Source organism: Gasterosteus aculeatus, chromosome 3 (genome assembly GCF_964276395.1).
Source record: "Gasterosteus aculeatus chromosome 3, fGasAcu3.hap1.1, whole genome shotgun sequence".
Classification (NCBI taxonomy): Eukaryota; Metazoa; Chordata; class Actinopteri; order Perciformes; family Gasterosteidae; genus Gasterosteus; species Gasterosteus aculeatus.
The window spans coordinates 1,694,587-1,713,411 of NC_135690.1; the positions used below are offsets into that span (position 1 = coordinate 1,694,587).

The window sequence follows — 18,825 nt, forward strand, 5'->3', positions numbered from 1 at the left end:
TGAGAAGATTTTTACTCTTTAAGGGGCATTATATAGAATTTTAGACTTGTTTTTATTGTCAACATATTTGCAACAGTATCCTTAGTTGTGTTTAGAGCAACAGGCCAATCATTAATGCAGAAATTAGGACCCGATTGAAAAATGTTGTCTTTACTTTGGTGCCACCTTCTGTGAAGATGTTTCACCTGGTGTGTATTCTGAATATTTACCAACTGCTTTTGGACATCTGAAGTCTTTAAGCGTGTTTTCACTGAATAAAAGGGTCATCATGGCTGCCAACCCGTAAACGTCAGTCGACTTCATAGCCTCTCTGAAAAGCCACATTAGGGTTTCCCCTGGCTGGATGTTTTTTACAAATGAAATCAATTAAACCTTTGTGGGGAGGGGACACCACTTCCCTAATATGATTGTATGGGAAGCGCTAAACAACCACGGAAATCACACAGGAATCCAACAGCGTTCAAAGCAAAACTCTGCTCAGCAACTTAATAAGTCCTTTATTTGCAATGCTCCATTACCTCACCTTTCCAGTTCCCGATGCAAAAGAAGCAATAATTTCTTAAATAAAGAAAGCAAAAAAAATATTTACAAAATTCCACAATTAGTAATCGATGGATTATCTAAAGCACCTCTCTGCATCTGGACAACTGATGTTTCTGTTGGAAAAGTATACACTGCAATTACATCAGCAATTTGTTTCTGAAAAATAAAACTGAAAAAAAAAGAAGTTTTTTTTAATTAGATATTTACAGAACGCTCCTGAAATAGGTTTCCACTTAGAGTAGAAAAGGCTTTCGGATCATTTCTGTTTTTTTTTTTATTTTTGTTTTTATGTAACTTTATATATTTTCGTCAAGTCAATTTTCTGTAGATTTCAAGTTTTACCGGTGATTGGGGTCATTAAGTGTCCTCTACGACAGCTCAGGGTTAAGTATAGAAGAGGTAAAGATGAAGTCAGTCAGTGTGAATCACTACTGAGGATGGCTTAGAGGAAGCATTAGGACCAACCCTACGCAGTCAAGGTCAGAACCAATCCTCCATGTTTCTGCCCTCCGTAAATTCATGATGGGGAAGCAGGAAGAGAAAATAGGCAACCTTTGCTTTAAAAACGCCATCCATCAAATTAAGATTAGTTCATGTACATTTTTTTCTCTCGACGTTTCGTCCACTGTATCATTAATAGAAACACTTCAGTCATGCTGCACACTCCAGTAAGGGACAAAGACGTAAGAGCCGAGATTGGATTGGACACACATTATGGCATGGCGATACCCACGTATCAGAAAACCCACTACACCACACGCCTGTGGCTTTATTCTCGCAGATCAGATAGGATGTCAGGCATTAGAATGATCGAGAACCTTCCGAAACAAAAAAAAAAAGCAGCCCGTTGGTTTGTATTTTTGTGAGAAAAAGTTTTGTAGTGACGTGGGATACTTCACACCTCTTTAACAAGCAATCCTGCTGCATCGGTTTTCAAGTCTATTTGAGGAGGACACTCGCTGTGACAAGCAGGTGGGGGGAAATGAGGAGGAAGCAAGAGAGGGAGGGTGGAGAGAAATGATTGTTTTCTGAGTCCATCCCTCAAAGAAAACAAAAACAAAAAATAAAGATTTATCCTCATTGAGGATTGATTCGAGTCTGCCTCTCAGGCAATATTGTCCGTGACTCTCTGCAGCCTTTTGTAGAGCCCCCTGCCTTGCAAAAGAAGAGGTTGTGGGAGAGGGGAGCAGCTTTCAGTCCAGTCTTTTATTCCTTGTCAGACTCCTCCTCGGCCTCGCGGAGCCAGGTGAAGAAGGCGGTGACTGACTTCAAGGCCACACCTTTGCCCGTTTGCTCTGCAGGGTCTTTGCTGGATTCCCAGTTGTAGAAGGCTTCCTCTTTAATGACGTCCTCGTCGTACAAGGCGTCGAAGAACATCCGCAGCAGGTCTGCAGGGACAATAAATATCTGCCATTGAGTTTGTGCCGTCTGCTGGCGTACATTAAACTAGACCACTGGTGGTTTGTGGCGTTTTCGTTCAACAAATGTAGATGCTTCTCTTGTAAAGTCACATCATCGCAACTTACAAAAAGCGGCTAAACACAATGACAGGACCGGCTGTCAGTCCAAGATGAAGCTACTTCCATTGAAATCAGGGCTATTCCTCTCATTTTAAAGTCATGCGAATGGATAAACACGGCCATTTCAAATGTTTAAACTACGGAAGAAATGCCCAGATTTCCCTTTAATTAACTTCACTAACAGGTGAAGCCTGAAAGGTACGAGATCCACCAACTGTAGCATTCTTTACAGGGCCACTTCGTGGCGAGGCATCGGTTATACAGCGCTGTGGTCAATACTCACTCGCCGGCTGCTCCATGTGCACCATGAGAGCCTGCAGGGCGTAGAGGGCCTGCAGTTCTTTCTGCTCGTCGGACAGGTACCTCTGCAGCAGACTGGCCCTCTGCTTGATCTGCTGTGCGTCCACCTTATACGGGCTGTCACCTGCAACGAGGAGCGGCAAACTCAGGGACTGCAACAAACATTCTTGTATGAGCACGGATGCAAACCTGCGTGTTACATGGCCGCATCACGCACACTTACATATAATGGCGGACTGACACACTGACGTCATCAACGCTCGCACAAACTGGTTGGAGACGGTTTGCTGCTCGTCCAAGTTAGCCTGAGAAAAAGACGACGACGCAACAACACAGTTGAACAGGCGAGACTTGATTCCTGTAACCTTGACAGAGTACAAACAGTCCGTCTCACACACCTCGGCCCAGTCCCTGATGCGCTGGTTGTTGGCTTTGTCCTGGATGAGTCTGTCCAGCTGTTTGCTCAGCTCCTCGCCAGTGAGGACCTTCTTCTCATCCACCTCCTTTGACTCCAACTCCTCTCCTGTGGTGAACTCCACTTTCTGAGTTGCGTCAAAGAAAAAAATATATATATATAGACTTGTGAAAGTGATATATTCACCAGCCTGTAATTATTTATGTTATAACACAGAACCTGAGGGGGCTGTGGAGCCGCTAGATGGTATTTATGTCGATCTTCTGCTGCAAGTAATCATTTTTATTTTTTTGTATTATATAGCCTTTTCTATGCGGTCTCGCTTTTTAAAAAAAATAATTCACCAGTTTTTAGTTGGTTGTTGTTTCACTGTCTTTGACGCCTTAAGGTTCACTGACCTGCTCGGTGACAAACTTGTTGACGTCTTCATCCTCGGGTAAGAAATCACTCCAATTCAGGCCTCCCTCGGCCCACATTGTCCCGACCTTCTTCGGCGTCTAACAGGTGGTAAAAAACAACAACAATAAATCCAATGAGTATTACCGAGTATTGTTACACAGAGGTGTGAAACGTTTGCACTTAAAATGGACACGTGGATTTATGAACATTATACCATTTCATTGCAGAGCAGCTTGAGGATCTGCACCAGCAGCACGCCAGCCTGCCCCAGAGGCACGAGAGGCTTGGAGATCTCCCTGAAAACAAACAGAATCATGCTTTCATTGCTTTCACAGTTTTATTCTTTACCATTATTACTGAAGCCATCAATGCCAAAAAAACAAGTTTAGTGTCGTCAAAGGAAAAGTGAAGAAAGGGGAATTTCAGACCAGAACCTCTGTAGTATTTGGGAGAAAATGACCAGATGGTTTTGAGCGGAAAACTTGGTTGACTTCCAGCTCACCTGAAGATCTGGCCCATTGGGATGCCTCCCTCATGGAGCATGGGGGTGATCAGTTCAGCCAGGTAGAGCCAGATGTGAGGTATATCTATGGCTGTGTCTTCTGCAGCCTCCAGGGTATCTTCAAGCCTGCACACCACAAAAACAACAAAGCGGCACTCAATCTCACGTTAAACACAGGGAACCCAAGGTTAGAAACATCAGTGGACATCCGGTGGGATGTTTTAACGCTCACCCTTTGTAGTATTGCTCTGAGGGCAACACCTCCGCCTTGACGAGGTGGTGCAGCAACAGGCCGGCGCGCTCTCGAGCAATGGTGCTGCGCTCCAGCGTCGATTCCACGACGCTCCGCACGAACACAAAGAGCAGCGAGGCACTGTCGAGTTCTGTAACACACTGCAACGCCTCCTACAGCAGCGGCAAAAGAGGACGCACAGATGGTCGGCCGTCAGGGCGGTTTCACGTTCAGCGCGTTTGCCGGTTAAGCTTGATAACGGCCACGCTTTTAAATACAATTCACCGTGTTGAATGACAGTTCACATGCCGCCGTGTTTGTACCTTCATGTCATTAATGTGAAGGTATTCTTCAATGATGGCGTTCGACTTCTTCTCCAACTCCTCTTCACTTAAGGCAGGTTTTGGAAGAGAAGGGGGCGGAGTTGGAGCGCTCTCCCGCTTGACTGCAGAGAAAAACGTCACAGTAAGAGTTAAAGAGCCTCCCGATCCCAGCGTGTGAACAGCCTGTCCTCCATCTTTACACCAGCATGTCTAGATCACATATTCACTTTTGGTCAGTGCGTTTGTCACCTGGCAGATCTTTACTTGGAGCGCGGTCCCTGCTCCCTCGATCCCTGCTCCCTCGATCCCTGCTCCCTCGATCCCTGCTCCCTCGATCCCTGCTCCCTCGATCCCTGCTCCCTCGGTCCCTATCGTCGGTCATGCTGGCCACGCGTCGCACAGGCTCAGTGGCGGCCCGGAGGTCGCCGGCCCTGCCGCCGCGCTCCTGAGACTCTCTGCTGAAGCTCCTCTTGGTGATTTGGTTTGGGGTGCTCCTGCCGTCACGGCCCTCACGATCACCCTTTTCTCTGTCGCCACCGCGCTCGCGGCTGGAGCTTGACCTAAAAAAAGAGAGGTGGCACGGGACACAAAAAGGGTCACATTAAAAAAAAAAAATCCTGACAGGGTATTTGCTGTATAAATAGTGATGGGGATGAAGTAGACAATATGGGCACAGCACAGGACATCTTGGAAGAAGAGACAATATGCAACTAAATACCTCTGAGGAGCTTTGCGATCCGAGTCAGTTGTCGCTGACAACGAACCGGACTGTTGAAGGGCTGAGAAGCGGTTGAGGGTGCTGGTAGCTGGACGACCGGACTCTAAAACAAACAACCAGGAAAAATTAACTCCCCACTTCAGCCGGCGTGGCTTCAGGTTGAGAGCTCGGGGCGACGTTGTGGGTTTGTGGAGCAGCAGGTTCCTGCTCAGAGGGCGGAGAGGCTTCAGTTTCGGTCTTTGTAGCCTTCACTGCTTTTGTCTCGTTATGGGGGGGAAGTATTGTAGCAGCCTCAAACGTGGCTCCTTTTTTAAAAAAGTGAATTGTTTACCTTGCTCTCCGCTTGCTGGTTTTGCTCCAGTTCCTCCACTGCTGCCTTTGCCCCAGCTACCCCACATGCCTTTTCCCCCTGGAGCCAACAGCTGATTGTTGAAGTCCAGAGAACCAGGCTGAAGGGCAACACAAACGTCAGATTAACAAGTTGCATAAAGTCCCACGTCATTATGTCCAAGACAGCTTAGCTGTGACTTGCATAGATTTCAATACAATAAATAACAGAATGAAGCGTCCTTGTTAGACGGTACCTTGGTGATCTTGCTGAGGCGGGTGGTGTCGATGGGTCTGTTCTTGGAGATGGGCACCGTGTTCCAGCCCTCATCCTGAGGCTGGCTGTTTCGGCCGCCTCCTTGTGAGTGAGAGCCACGCCCCCCCATGTTCCCGCCCATTCTACCACCTCCCCCGCCTCCCTCTTTCTTGTTCAGAAGCTGCTGCTGCACTTTGATGTGTTCCCTGTGCTCCTCCATCTCTGCCTCCTTGTGGATCTGGTCGATGGTTTTAGGACCCTGGTCTCCTCTGCGAGGCACCCAGCTGCACTGTGGATCATAGAGGGAATATGGTTATCACATTAATGGTAATGTCAACATTCATGTTTCCCAATGCCATTTATATTCCCAGTGGATTCAGGACTATTAGTCAGCCGCAATCGCCTCCATAAATGCCCGTTATAGGCTTTTTATTGCAGTATCCCTTTAATATTTACCCTTCTTAGGTCTATGACGTCTTGTAGCATGAAGCGGATTCTGGATGAGGTCTTTTTCTCTTTGATTATCTTGTCCATCTGGGTGAAATACTGATCCATACGAGGCTAAAGAGGGAGAGACACATAAAAGCAGCTTTTATGAATCATGTATTTAAAAAAAAAAAAGGAAAAATTCATCAAGAAAATGTCTGAATGAGTTGGATGCGTGTTCACGCTTTACTTACCTTGGCCTTCTCAAAGTCCAGGTCTTTGCCAATGGTGGAGAGGAGCCTGCAGAGACACTCCAGAGACTCTTCATCGTGATTCTTCAGTAGCTTCACTACACAGTCGTGCATGATGGCCTCCGTCAGCATCTTCAGCTTAAAGAGCTCCCCAATGAACTTAATGTTACCCAGTGAACGGCGGCGAGCCTGGTCTCTGGAGTCCTGTAGCTCCACCCTCAAGCGCTCACGCTCCTCTCCCTAAGGGCAGACTTCTTGCTTAGTGGCGGCACTATGACCAATTTGGTTAAAAGAAAACCCACAAACACTGTGGCGGTCAGAGACGGGAATAGATCTTATTTCTTACTTCTTTGGCAGCCTCCAATTCCTTCTGCTTTCTCTCAAAGATTTCATCATCATCCTGGTCCTTCTCGAACTCTTTCTGGCAGCGATTGAGCAGCAGTTTGCGGAAGTTCACAAAAACTCCCGGCTTGTCTGAGGTCGGGACTTTCAACTGCAAGAGGAAAACATGGAGCACAAATTTGACAGAATCCCCATTTTCATCTTGCGGATGATGATGTGGCTTGAAAACCTAAACATATACTTATGACTAAAAAATACATTTAAGAAATGAAAGTGTGCGATTCTGCCAGACCACAAAAAGGACATGACTTACCCCCAAAAGGCAGCGGCACATGTTGGCGTAGGCCACAGAGAAGTTGGGCTCTGAGATGGCCTTCTCAAAGATGAGGTCAATGGTTCCCTTCAGCCTCTCCTCGGTGTCGATCGTCAGGTCCGTCACTTGTTTCATCAGCTCCTGAAACTTCTGAGGGGTCAGCTTGTTGAGGATGCTGCGCAGACGCTTGAACAGCTCCTTCGTCTTGGCCTGTTCGGGATCGTCGTCTTCGGCCTCGGCTTCCTCTGCGTTGCGGCTTCGCGTGGACTTCTTCGCCGTGGGCTTCCAGGCCTTCTCGGCCTTGTTGAGCTGCACGTCGTCGCCGAGGGACATGCTGCTGAGGATGATTTTCCTTGGCTCTTTCCTCTGACCCTGCTGTGAGCGACGTGGGCCAGGTGGCTAAAAGAAAGCATGGAAAAGGTTAGAAAATAAATCTTAGACAGAAAATCCAAACCGAGATTTACTTCAGACTCACATATTTTATTGGATTACAACCAGTTATTTGAATTAAAAAAAAAAAAGTATATATTTGACATCTGAGGGCAATCAGCAGTATGAGATCTTATTTACATACTTCATAGCAAAGGGGGTCAATTCTGTACAGACGTCAACTTCTTTTTCACTTCACCAATTTCAACTATTTTGTGTTAAGTCCATTACATTGAAATAAAAAAGGATGTGATTGCAGATTGAAATGCAATAAAACAGGAAAAGAGCCACGATGGGTGAGCGATTTTGCAAGGCGTCCCTTACCGGGCCTCGGGGTCCTCCCACCGATCTGCTGCCGAGGTTCCCCAAATACGAAGGGGTAAAATCAGGACCAACATTCATCATGCGAGCTGGGTCAGGAGGCCGCATTGGAGTCTTGTTTGCCTGAGGTTAAAGAAAGAATCCATACAAAAATCAAAATTACACTGACGAGACAAGATGGTCGTCGGGTTTCCTCGTCCACTTTCATAATGACCACGGTTCAGAAGTTCAGTGAAATACAAAGAAAAAACCTGTATGCGGCTTCTATTTCAATATCCACCTCTTGCTCATTATTGTACCAGATCAAGGCCATTATGGCGCTCATGACCTCACGCATGCTCGTCCTACCTTCTCCAGGACCACGTCACTGATGCTCGGCAGACCATCGGGTTTGTTCATACTGGCACTGATGAACTGGAAGCCCAGCAGGAACTCCCGGTCGTACCGCTTCTTGTCTTCGGGGTCGATCGGCTTCCATTGCTCTGAGAGATGCAGGAGACGGGTTTTTAAATAACGACAGTAAAACAGCAGGCGCTGCCTTTCGAGAGAAAGAAGGAAGCGGCATTCACGTCAACGGTGGCCTTCGCTAATCACAACATACCTTCTTTGTACTGGTATTTCAGGTCTGTGGGCTCAGGTGTGGCTTTAGGTACTGGGTTCTGCTTGTCCTCTTTCTCCTCCCAGGTCTCGTCGGGAACCTCGGCGGGGGGCTCAGGTGGAGCGTCGGGGACGCGGTCGGCCTCAGTGGACGAGGGCTCGGGGGCCGGCTTGGCTTCTTGCTCCTGCGGCCAACAAACAAAACAAACCGAAACAGGGATGAAGTATTATGATGACCCAGTTACCCGGCAGAGAGTGTAGTGTTTGTTTTGATACCAAAAAATGATATTGATACAGCTGAAAGTTCCCAGACACTACGTTGATTTCAATCATGCTCTATCAGACTGTTACACACCTCTGTGAAGGCATCCAGGAGGTCTCCGATGGCCTCCTTCTTGTTCAACTCCTTCATGTTCTTCCGCTTCTTTGGTACAGAAGTTGCAGCTTAAAACAAAATCAAAATCAGAATCAAGCACAATTCATAAGACAATCACAAACGCAGACAGAATAAGTTCCACCAACCTTGCATAGTAGATTCCTCTGATGGGCAGCTAACAGAGGCAGGAGGGGCATCCTCATCTTTCTCATCCTCTTTTTCCTCCTCCCGTTCTGCCTCCTTTTCTTCCTCTTTTTCTTCCACTTCCTGGGTGGGCGTTGACGTTTTGGCCACAGGTGTTGGTTCCTGAGATGGAGAAGCGTCGGGCTTGTCCGGGGGCGTAGAGTCTAAAGACACCACTTCCTCAGACAGTTCCTCTGTGTCCGGAGGAAGGCCGTTGGGAAGAAGCGGCTCCGCCACTTCAGCCGGCGTGGCTTCAGGTTCAGAGCTCGGGGCGACTTTGTGGGTCTGTGGAGCAGCAGGTTCCTGCTCAGGGGGCGGAGAGGCTTCAGTTTCTGTCTTTGTAGCCTTCACTGCTTTTGTCTCGTTATGGGGGGGAAGTATCGTAGCAGCCTCAACCGTGGGCTCCAATTTAGTGCTGGCTACATGCTCCTCTTTTTCCAATTTCTTCACTTTCTCCGTCTGCTTTTCCTCCTTTTCTGGTGCTTTCTCAGCTGGAGCCGGGGAAGCCTGTGGTTCTTCCATTTTGACAGCCGCCTCCTGTGCTGCTAATGATGCTGAAGGGCCGACAGGAGCGTCAACCGTGTCACCAACTTTAGTATCAACTGTATTTTCTGCCTCAGCAGGAGGAGTAGAAGATGGTGATGATTCTGCTGCTGCTGGGAGGGAAGAGGGAGACTCCAGGTCCGTAGTCAAAGGGGATGGCACCTCATCAGCAGCGGCGACTGTTGGGGCTTCAAATTGTGGGGCTAACTCAGCCGGTGGCGGCGGCGTTGTCATCTGGCTGTCTGTTTCCTGTTTGTCGTCGTCGTCCTCCTCCTCCTCCTCGTCCTCGTCCTCCTCCTCAGGCTCTGGATTTGCTGTGGCAGGAGGTGGAGGGGTTTCAGCGCTAGCAGGGGGCTCGGTGTTTTCATCTGGTGAATGAAAACGAAGGAAATATTCACAATAAGGGAAATTTATAGTACAGGAATCTCTCATTTACGACGTAAACCAAAACAGACACTCAACTCGCCTTTTCTCGTCACTGTAGTGGCCGCCTGCGTAACTTCGCCATTAGTCTGTGGAGGACTTGCATCTGATGCGCAGGTCTAGTCACAAAAAAAAACAAAAAAAACAGTATTGGGTGGTTCGTTTAGGTCTGATACAGAGATGTACAGTTAATTAAATCCACAGGTTTAATGTAGTCATTAAATAATTCACTTCAGTCAAGACCCGTTGAATGAGCAAAATGGTCATTTCTACTTGTGCTGCATTTTGCTTCAAAGTGTTTCCAAAGTTTTTAACCAACCCAGCATGCAAGTCAATAGACTACTTAAGAGGATTGAAAATAATCTGAAAATGTAACCACAGCGCAAATAACCAGTGCATGTTTGCGAAAACAGTTTGTTCTTTGCTAGATTTATTTAGGAGCTTCAACATTTTTACTGAAAGCTTTAAAAAAAAAAAAAAAAAAAAATCTCTCATGTGAATTCAAACAATACGATGGGAATAAAACTGGGAATAATTTGGTTCCACTTTTGGAAAATATACTGGCCATTCATTGAAGCAAACTGCCAATGTAGACCATTAGTATTAACACCCCTCCATGTCAGAATAACACAAACAGTAATTTGTTTTCAAGACGGACCGTCAACTCTGCCTTTAACTTTGGCCACAAGCATGTTCCCTGTGCGCAAGGCTTCCTACCTGTGGGGGAGTCGGTGTGGTGGTGGACCTTCCACCGGACATGATCTCCTCTGTGATATCACGGCCACCCTGGTTGGGGTCTCGTATCCTTATCTATACGACGACGAGGTAAATATCGGTTAGGTTTCCGCCAAACATGCATCCAACATCAGAGTACAGGCAGTATGCAAGGATGCGGTCATTTCGGATCTATAGCTGCCGCCCATCATGATAAATTCTATTGTTATTTGCAGGTAAAAGGGAAAGTTCCACACTGAAAACAATACTTTTTCTGTCCATTCAAATATTTTTTTTGACCTCAGACAAGAGGCGCGCTGCCCTTTTGTTGCAACACACTACCGGTTTGCGTTCCCTCTTTGGTGGCCCTGGCGGCTGCGCCGGCGGCTGCTGGGGAGGCAGCGCTTGTTGCTGTTGCTGTTGCTGCGCGGGGTTGATCATGACTGGCGCCGGCTGGACAGATGCGGAGTACGGCGGCTGAGCCGGATAGTATGCTCCTGCTGAAACGGGAAAATAAAAAAGGAAACATTCATGAAAAGAAAATACTTAAGCCGCAGCTTCGCACCAAGACAACAGATCATCCGGGAGTCGCAGCAGCTGTATCCTTTATCTGTGACCAAAAGGATTCACCGTGTTTTTCCTGAAACCATTTGTGGGTTTGTGCCACTTTGTTTACCTCAACACACAAATAAAACAAAAGAAAACACATCTTGGTAACCGCATTGAGTCCTACAGCAAAACAAAACCACGTTCCATTTTGCCTCGACTCATCTACGCACTTTAAAGTGGTTTGTGGATAAAGATTGTAATGTATACTATTCATAGAGGTTTATCTGGGAGCTGATTTATGTGTTGTGCCACCAACCTACACTGAACAAATGACAAAAAAAAAGGCGACTGAAGTCAGTGTGTACGTTCCAGTTATTCGCTCTCAAACACACTATGGAACCGCTGATGACACAAACAAGTAATAACCTTCCCATCCAGACCGTTTAAGTGCAGTGTATAGAATGAAATAGCACACATACGTGCAATACATGAATTATTTCACAGTAATCCGTTAAAATAAAACCAGAAAAATATGAAATTGCTTAGGTGGACATTCCGGCTCATCTCGCGACTCTTGCGACGCAGCGGCACACTGTCGACAGACTTTTCAGCTCACTATCAGCCCTTCATTCACGTCTGTAAATTCAGTAGGGGTGGGAATGTCTTGGCACCTCACGATTCGATTCCGAGGTCAACGATTCGATTCTAAACCGATAAAACAATTATCGATGCATCTCGATTTTCTCAAATCTGAGTTTGCTACTCAGAGGTCCTACTAGATCACTTCCTACTTTATTTGATAATTAAAGAAAATCATCATGAATTACCTTCTCTAATTTTTTATAAGAGAAAAAAAAAAATCTTTGTCACAAATATGATTTTCTATCAACAATGAAAGAACCAACGCAGCTCGCATTTCAACACAATATGGAAGTAGCCTATGTAAAAAAAATATTAAACAGATTCATTTTTCTTTTAAATGAAGAAAAAAACTGCTCTTAGTCTTTATTATTAGTCTTAGCCGTATTTGTAAAATACCGGAAAAAAGTCCAAATCTGTGAATATCTTGCCAACTTTCAATACGGATCGACTTTTTGGAAAATGGAAATAATGAGGTAAGATGTGCGCAGGCTCCTCCTTAGTTCGGTAAAGTTGGCAAGATATTCAGATTCAGACTGACGGACCGGTCTGCGAGCTGGACGCACTGCTCTTAATGTGCCGGTAATGATGGTAAATGATGCTTGTAGCTGGTTGTCATCTACGCTCCACTACAATTGCCGAAGGGGGGCGTTTGTTTTTTGACAACGTTTTATCTCAAAATTTCGACTTTCCATCCCCTTTCTTTAGTGCAGAAATGGGCTTCTATAGTTGTGTGAACGCATCACTCCAGCCAATCCACAGACTCGGTTTGTAACCAATCAGGTGTAGAGACCATGGTGACTGGCTCCGCCCCCTCACTGTCAAAAAGAAAAATAGGGAGCGCGTAGAAAACACCTTCGAACGCGAGCGAGCGAGGAAGGAAGGAAGTTCACGCTCCGCGAGCGAGCACAAATCCCGCGCGAGACGAACTTTTTTTTTTTTTTTAATTCCGATTATTAACTTTTCTGACTCGAGACCGAATCGTTCTAGAGAGAAATTGAAAAATCTATTTTTTTCCCCCACCCCTAAAAGCCAGGGTGGGATACTGTAATGTAAATGTAAGCAACTTTCACTTTGTATCTCATTTAAAGTAAAGATGTACCAAAAAAAGAGAAAAGCATATTCACAGTGCTATCAGAGACAGGAAGTGCCACAGTGATTTCTGCCACTACAGCCGGCTGACCAACACACAAGCGCGCACACACACACACACACACACACACTACTCACCAGGGTAGCGCTGGGAGGTGAGAGGAGCACCGTGGAGAGAGAGACGGCCGTTCTCTCGCCCGCCCCCTCTCCCCCCACCACCCCGCCTCTCCCTCGCAGCAAGAGAGGGCTCTGAACCAACGCAGCAAACGAGAGGGAGGGAGTGAGGGACGGGAGAGGGAGGAAAGAAGGACAGAGGGCAGGAAGAGACAGATGCAGAATGAGTTAATGAGAGGATCCAGAGGAAGCAGGGTGTTAAAAAGGTCCCATGAAATGAACAGCGTGTTCGACGTGTGTTCCTGGCTGCATCGTGTTCTTGTGTCTTCTGCAGGCCTTTAAGTGATTTGTTTATTTTTAATTTTCACCCACTCGATGCCTCGCATGGCAGAAGAATCTTAAGAACTTTTGTTTGATCACTTGCAGCAGAAACACAAGTCAGAAGTATGTTCGCAGGCGTGCACTGGCCTTCCAGTTTATGGAGTCTTTGTCCCGGATACTGCTCAATAAAATTTCTAATTTGATCCCTTCAAATATCAAATCCCACCCTAAAAGTTGGTATGGACATGCATCCAGCAAAAGAACAAAACTCTCATCGCAAATTCATGTCATGGAACCCGTGAGGCAGCGTCCGGTGAGACTGCAGATAGAAAGAACACAGACCGAAGCAGAATCAAGCCAGACCACATGCAACTCGCAGTTCACCACGTACAGCAGCGTTTTGACCCAGAGAGACATTAAACACCAAACAGCAAAGCAAATCCACAACACACCCGGCGATGCCTTATGGGGCGTAAAAATGGACAAGGGCTTAACAGACATGCTTCAACCCGGCATCTCTGTCAAATTCTCCCCTTTTAACTGACCAGCGTCTTTGTCTGTGTTACTCTTGGCTGCCGCTGGTCAAAAACTCTTACCATACGCGGGGTATTCAGCAGGGCTGGTTCCCGGATAGAAGCCCGCTGTACCGCTGGTCACAGGATACTGCTGAGTAGGAGGCATATATGGGGTCCGGTACTGTGGAGACAAAAACAAAAAGATCTCACACTTGTTAATAGAACAACAACAACAAAAACAAAATTCCTGTTATATTTTGGTCACTACGCCAATATGATGAGCAAACAATCAGTATCATGTCGACCGTTTTGGGCAAAATACCAGTAGTACGTGTGTTGTTAACAATGGATGGTTACTGATGTGAACCAACCTGTCCTGGGGAGATAAAGTAACCCTGAGGGGAGCCAGCAAAAGACAGCTGCTGCTGGGATATCATCATCATCTGGGAGCTGGGCGGGTAGACGTGCGTCGGGCCGACAGCTCGTGGGCCACTACTTGTCTGTACCCTTGGAGCACTAGTGGCCATGGCTGGTCGGTTCTGATAGTAGCTCTAGAGAACAGATGAGGGAGGAAGAAGGATGAATATTTTATCACAAGACGACCGGTCGCTCTGTGTGTGCATTCATTGTCTACCTTATGTGTTTTACTTGTGTGTGTGTGTGCGCCTCCCGTCAAGACACACGCTTAACCTGAGCTGGAAGCAGCGTGTTCAGTTCTTCGGTTACACCGAAATCTAAATTGTACCAACTGTCATGTGTCCCTGCAACACTGAGGTCGGGCCAAGTTAAGGGGGGCGGGGGGAGATTGGTGGGAAGACAAAGAGAAGAGCCGTTACCTGTAATGCTCTGTATCCACCCTTCAGCCGCGCAACACATGAGCAGAGAGCAAGAGAGGGAGTGAGATTAACGTGAAAATGAAAGCAAGAGACAATGTCGAAGCTGACGGTCGCAAGGTTTAAGAAGGAAAAGTACGAGGCAGCTGCAAAAATATCTCAGCCATGAAGCTCAAACATCCACATGCAAATCCATACTGGTCTTAAGGTTAGAGCTCTCACAAGGACAGAAGGTTTGGAGTGGTTTAAGAATTACTTCAAAGGGCCGCAATCACTAGTGAGGACTTTAACTATGTTAGCATGCTGCAGGGGAAGGTACTTAAATTAATTTAGTTTAATAATAACCAGTTATGTACAGGGGAAAACAAAGAATAAGGCCTGGGTAAACTCTGTGCCATCAACTGGAAAAAAAAAAGGGGGAGGGGGGGTTGTCACAAGTTCTGGCTGAAAAATACAAAGCATACAACTACATGTCACTAGAGCTCAGGAAAAGTAATCTAATAAACGCTAAAGCCTTCTTTTTCATATCGTGGAACGGAAGCACTAAGGAGACGGTGGGGATGTGAGGGGTGTTAGTACCTGTTGGTGTAAAGTACGAGGGCCTGCAGCAAACTGGGAGGACAGTAGAAGAGAGGGAAGATGTCAAGATTGACATTCAAAGAGAAACAAAGCAAATGTGCCAAAACATACAGACAGAAATTACGGCAAAGCCTCGAGGAGAAGAAGCCGTGTTAGAAGTCTTTGTGAAGGAGTAGGAAAGGGATGGTTCACCGGTACAAGCAAAAGATATACCACAGAGGGGAGGGGTGGGGGGGGACAACACATGGTGTGACCTTTACCTGTCTTGGCTGCGGTGCAGAGTTCATTTGTGGAGGTGGAGGGGTGGCAAAAACAAGAGAGGGGGGCTGTCCAGGACCATAGGCGGCCTTGAGAAGGAGACAATGGGGGATAAACAACATGTCACCAAACCTTAAAACTACTGAAAACTTAAATCCCACAAGGTCAGCTACGCTCACCTGTGTCAATCCAGGGGATGGGGAAGGGTTTGGGACAGACGTAGGTCCCGTTATAGGCTGTGGTGGTTTGTTCATTTCACGTTCTTTTATGGTTCTGCATTAGGGTGGCTTTGTGTTGCCAGCCTGTCTGAGGATGGGAGGAACAAGTACAGAAAAAATTAGGCATTCATCAAGGATTAAAGTAAGATGTTGAGCGGACAATTGTCCCAGTTATTATCTTCACGTTATAGATATTCCTCAAAACTAAGACGTGGGGCTTAAGTGTGGCATCATTTTACACGCAGGGAGGGTGCGGTCTGTGGTTCTGCCTGTGATAACACCACCGCCTCCCAAAATGCTGGTCACTTGCATGGCTCACGTGCAGTCTTATGAGCCTTTATTGTAATCATGATCAGCATATTCCTCGCTCAATCAGATAGCAATGGACTCCTGTGTCATAGATCCACCCAAACCGAACTGTGGTTAGAGCAGAAAAGGCCTCATGACAGCTATTTTTAAATCGGGAAAATGGGGACTTTGACTGCACAGAAAGAAAGAAAAAAAAAAGCATTAATTTAAAGATCATGACTGGAGAACTGTGCCTGTCGCCAAATCATTTCGACTGGTCCGGCTATTGAGTGAATTTAAGAAAATGGATACCTCAGGTCAAAGTTCATTTACTGTGTTAACAGTGGCTTCCATGCCCCCTGGTTGTGCTAGCTACATGTGAACATAGTCCACTCAAATGACGGTAAATAGATATCCGTTTGGAAACAGATGCGGTCTAATTTATAAAAATTGCAGTTTTATGTATTCACTGGAATAAGACATACTAGCAGTAACGTTAATAAAGCCCGATGAAAAAAAACACTAGCAGACGTGTCATCCACCTGCTGACACATGAACTGTCGTTAGCCGCTAGCTTACGCCATGCTTCTTTTTAGACGGGGCATCAATGTAAAAAACTACCATATGGTTCCGTCAGCAGAGGCGGCTCACGGTCTTACGAGGAGTCAGTGAACGTGACAGCTAGTCTAGCAAAATGTCCCCACGTGTTCTCGGTTGATATAAAAGGACGAAAGGACATTTTACCGGCCCGCTAACAAGGCGGTACTGCCGGCCGAAGCAGGTTAAATCCGTTAGCCAGCAGCCGGCTAACACTGACGTTGCGTGTCCCACTATCAGACAGTTCACTTGGTTGCGCTACGTGGCTGAACGCGGAGTCCACGTTTAACTTCACAAGTAACGTTACATCGAGCTGTGTCTGATGGTTTAACTGTGCCGACGGATAACATGTTTACTAATCACAACCCGAGAAAAGCAAATAAGCCGGTGCTAGCAATACGTGGAAACAGATAAGGTTACAGTTAAGCTAATGTCGGATAACGTTAGCAGCGCCCAGCCCCGTCCTGTCATCCGATGTGTGTTTAATTACAGGCCCAGCAAGATCCTCGAGAAGACGAGACCATCGACCCTGACATCAAACTTGCAAATATCAAGACCACAAAACAAATGACATCAGGTTTCTGTCAAACCATTCAAATCGACAAGCCAGGTCCAGACAGTCTGTAAAAGACAGCACATTAAGCGGAGAGGCTACCTAGCTTTGACACACCGAGCCGTCGGTGGTAACCAACGGGAGATTAGCCACGAGAGCGACGGACCCCGGCTGTCATTTCAGCTTACGTTAACCACGCATCTACAAATACGGCACTTTTAAGAACCTACCTTTTCACTAACGTCCAAACATTGCAATGTTTTTGGTTTAATATATTGTTACATTTCGCCCAAGGTTAGCAAGCTAGCGTTAGTGACTGACAGCCGATGGGGCCTGTTCAACCAGCTAACGTTAGCTAGCTAGCCTGTATGCCTTTGACCATAATGAAGCAGAGCTTGGGTAAACTTTAGGCTATTACTTCCACCGTCAGCTGGTTTTATTCTTACCAGGAATCAATACTGAGTATGTTGGGAAATCGGCCTCTGATCAGTCTTCTGTTACTGAAAGTAGTGGTGTTGTAGTTTCCTTGTCCTTTACTCCAGAAGAAAAGTGATGCCCTTCTTGGCTATTGACTTAGCGAGCTAGCTAGCTTACCGGCAGATGGGGTAAGTGCTACTGCTGTCACTTCGGTTTAAATCCCCGGGCGTGCAAAAGTGACAGTGCTAAAAATCAAATAATATAGTACTTCGGGAGTACTAATGACAACTCCGATGGCCCCGAAAAAAGCCTCTGGACCGGAGGTCCATGATCAAGGCGTCGATGGTGACGGATTGCCGGTGAGGTATTTACACAACTGTCGCAACAGTAGGCTCAGCGCGAGGCCATAATGCGATGTTTCTGGTGTGTGGAGCCGGTTCGCCTCCAAGTCGCATGGGCAACTTCCGGGAGAATTACATTTTGATGCCGTTTCCTTGGTCACGTGATGCAGGTTCTGGCCTCGCTTCATCAAGCCCCTGCCTCGTAATCGGATTTTTATAGTACAATATTAGCTGAAACAAACATACTCATATCGTAACATTAATATACTGGAAAGCGGCATTTCACGGCTGATCCAATATGAAGAATAATGTCCCTTTCAACATTAATTATAGTGTAATGTAGCCAATAAAATGTTTCATACAGTACAGATGTGTCTTCCATTAATTCTATACGTTTATCTGAAGGACTTATATATAATATAATAATGGCATTACAATTAATTTTATTATCGACTAATCTTTTCCTTATGAATTGCTTTAAAAAGTTATTTTTCTATTAAGTATAAGAAAATTGCTAAGATTGAATTTCTCAAAGCCAACAGTTGCATATTCTCTGAGAAGCTGGATCAAAAACATGTTATCGAGGTTAAATTTGGATTTAATGACCACAGATAGGAGGGCAATGATGGTCCAACGTTCATTTTGGGTCAGGGGCCTCATATCAGGCTTGTTTGGCCATCATCAGTAAACAAGTGTGTTTGTCTATTGCGTAAGCTTTGACAGAAGCCCCACTGTGAAAACCCTCCCAGTGATTTCTGAGCATTTCTGTTAATGACCCAATATCTAACCCTAACCCATTTGTGATTGGGTAGAGCTCTATTATTATTATTACAAATGTCACGTCTTCATCCAAAAAGATATTTGTCCATTTATTCTTTTCTGAAGTCTGAGGAAATACAGCTGGAGACGCAGACGGAAGGAGACGGCTGCTGGGATGGAAGAACGTCTTCCCCCTACAGGTGCAATGGCTACGTTTTTTTATTTTAGAGGTTATTTGCTGAATTTGTTTTACATCTCCTACACTACCAGTTATATTGTTTATCAAGACAATGTACTTC

General features: G+C 46.0%; 1 protein-coding gene across 7 annotated transcripts; it reads right to left on the reverse strand.

Annotated features, from left to right (window-relative positions):
* Positions 1–480: 480 nt before the first annotated feature.
* eif4g1a (eukaryotic translation initiation factor 4 gamma, 1a) lies at positions 481–17,947 on the reverse strand. 7 transcript variants are annotated; one of them, XM_078098622.1, is made up of 33 exons: positions 17,456–17,900; positions 15,533–15,659; positions 15,356–15,442; positions 15,096–15,128; positions 14,520–14,540; positions 14,055–14,234; positions 13,765–13,864; positions 10,796–10,953; positions 10,457–10,549; positions 9,783–9,858; positions 8,737–9,684; positions 8,570–8,658; positions 8,219–8,399; positions 7,966–8,099; positions 7,621–7,740; positions 6,868–7,266; positions 6,559–6,705; positions 6,216–6,452; positions 5,992–6,096; positions 5,537–5,824; positions 5,284–5,401; positions 4,953–5,055; positions 4,600–4,794; positions 4,484–4,569; positions 4,235–4,356; positions 3,912–4,084; positions 3,680–3,805; positions 3,392–3,473; positions 3,177–3,275; positions 2,762–2,905; positions 2,587–2,668; positions 2,347–2,487; positions 481–1,931 (listed from the first exon to the last, which is right to left on the reverse strand). In XM_078098622.1, the coding sequence occupies exons 2-33, from the start codon at positions 15,605–15,607 to the stop codon at positions 1,750–1,752; spliced, it is 5,124 nt and encodes a 1,707-aa protein (XP_077954748.1). In that variant the 5' UTR covers positions 15,608–15,659; positions 17,456–17,900; the 3' UTR covers positions 481–1,749. The 7 variants fall into 7 exon arrangements, with proteins under 7 accessions (XP_077954748.1, XP_077954746.1, XP_040026891.2 ...); XM_078098620.1 differs by having other exon boundaries at positions 4,484–4,794; positions 10,796–10,950; XM_040170957.2 differs by having other exon boundaries at positions 4,484–4,794.
* Positions 17,948–18,825: the final 878 nt, after the last annotated feature.

Excerpts from the sequence above, each read along its gene's own strand:
- eif4g1a (XM_040170957.2), bottom strand. The coding sequence starts at position 15,607 with ATGAACAAACCACCACAGCCTATAACGGGACCTACGTCTGTCCCAAAC. Across the intron at positions 7,741-7,965 it reads GTGACGTGGTCCTGGAGAAG|GCAAACAAGACTCCAATGCG; the intron begins GTAGGACGAGCA and ends CTTTAACCTCAG. Across the intron at positions 6,097-6,215 it reads TGGACTTTGAGAAGGCCAAG|CCTCGTATGGATCAGTATTT; the intron begins GTAAGTAAAGCG and ends CTCCCTCTTTAG.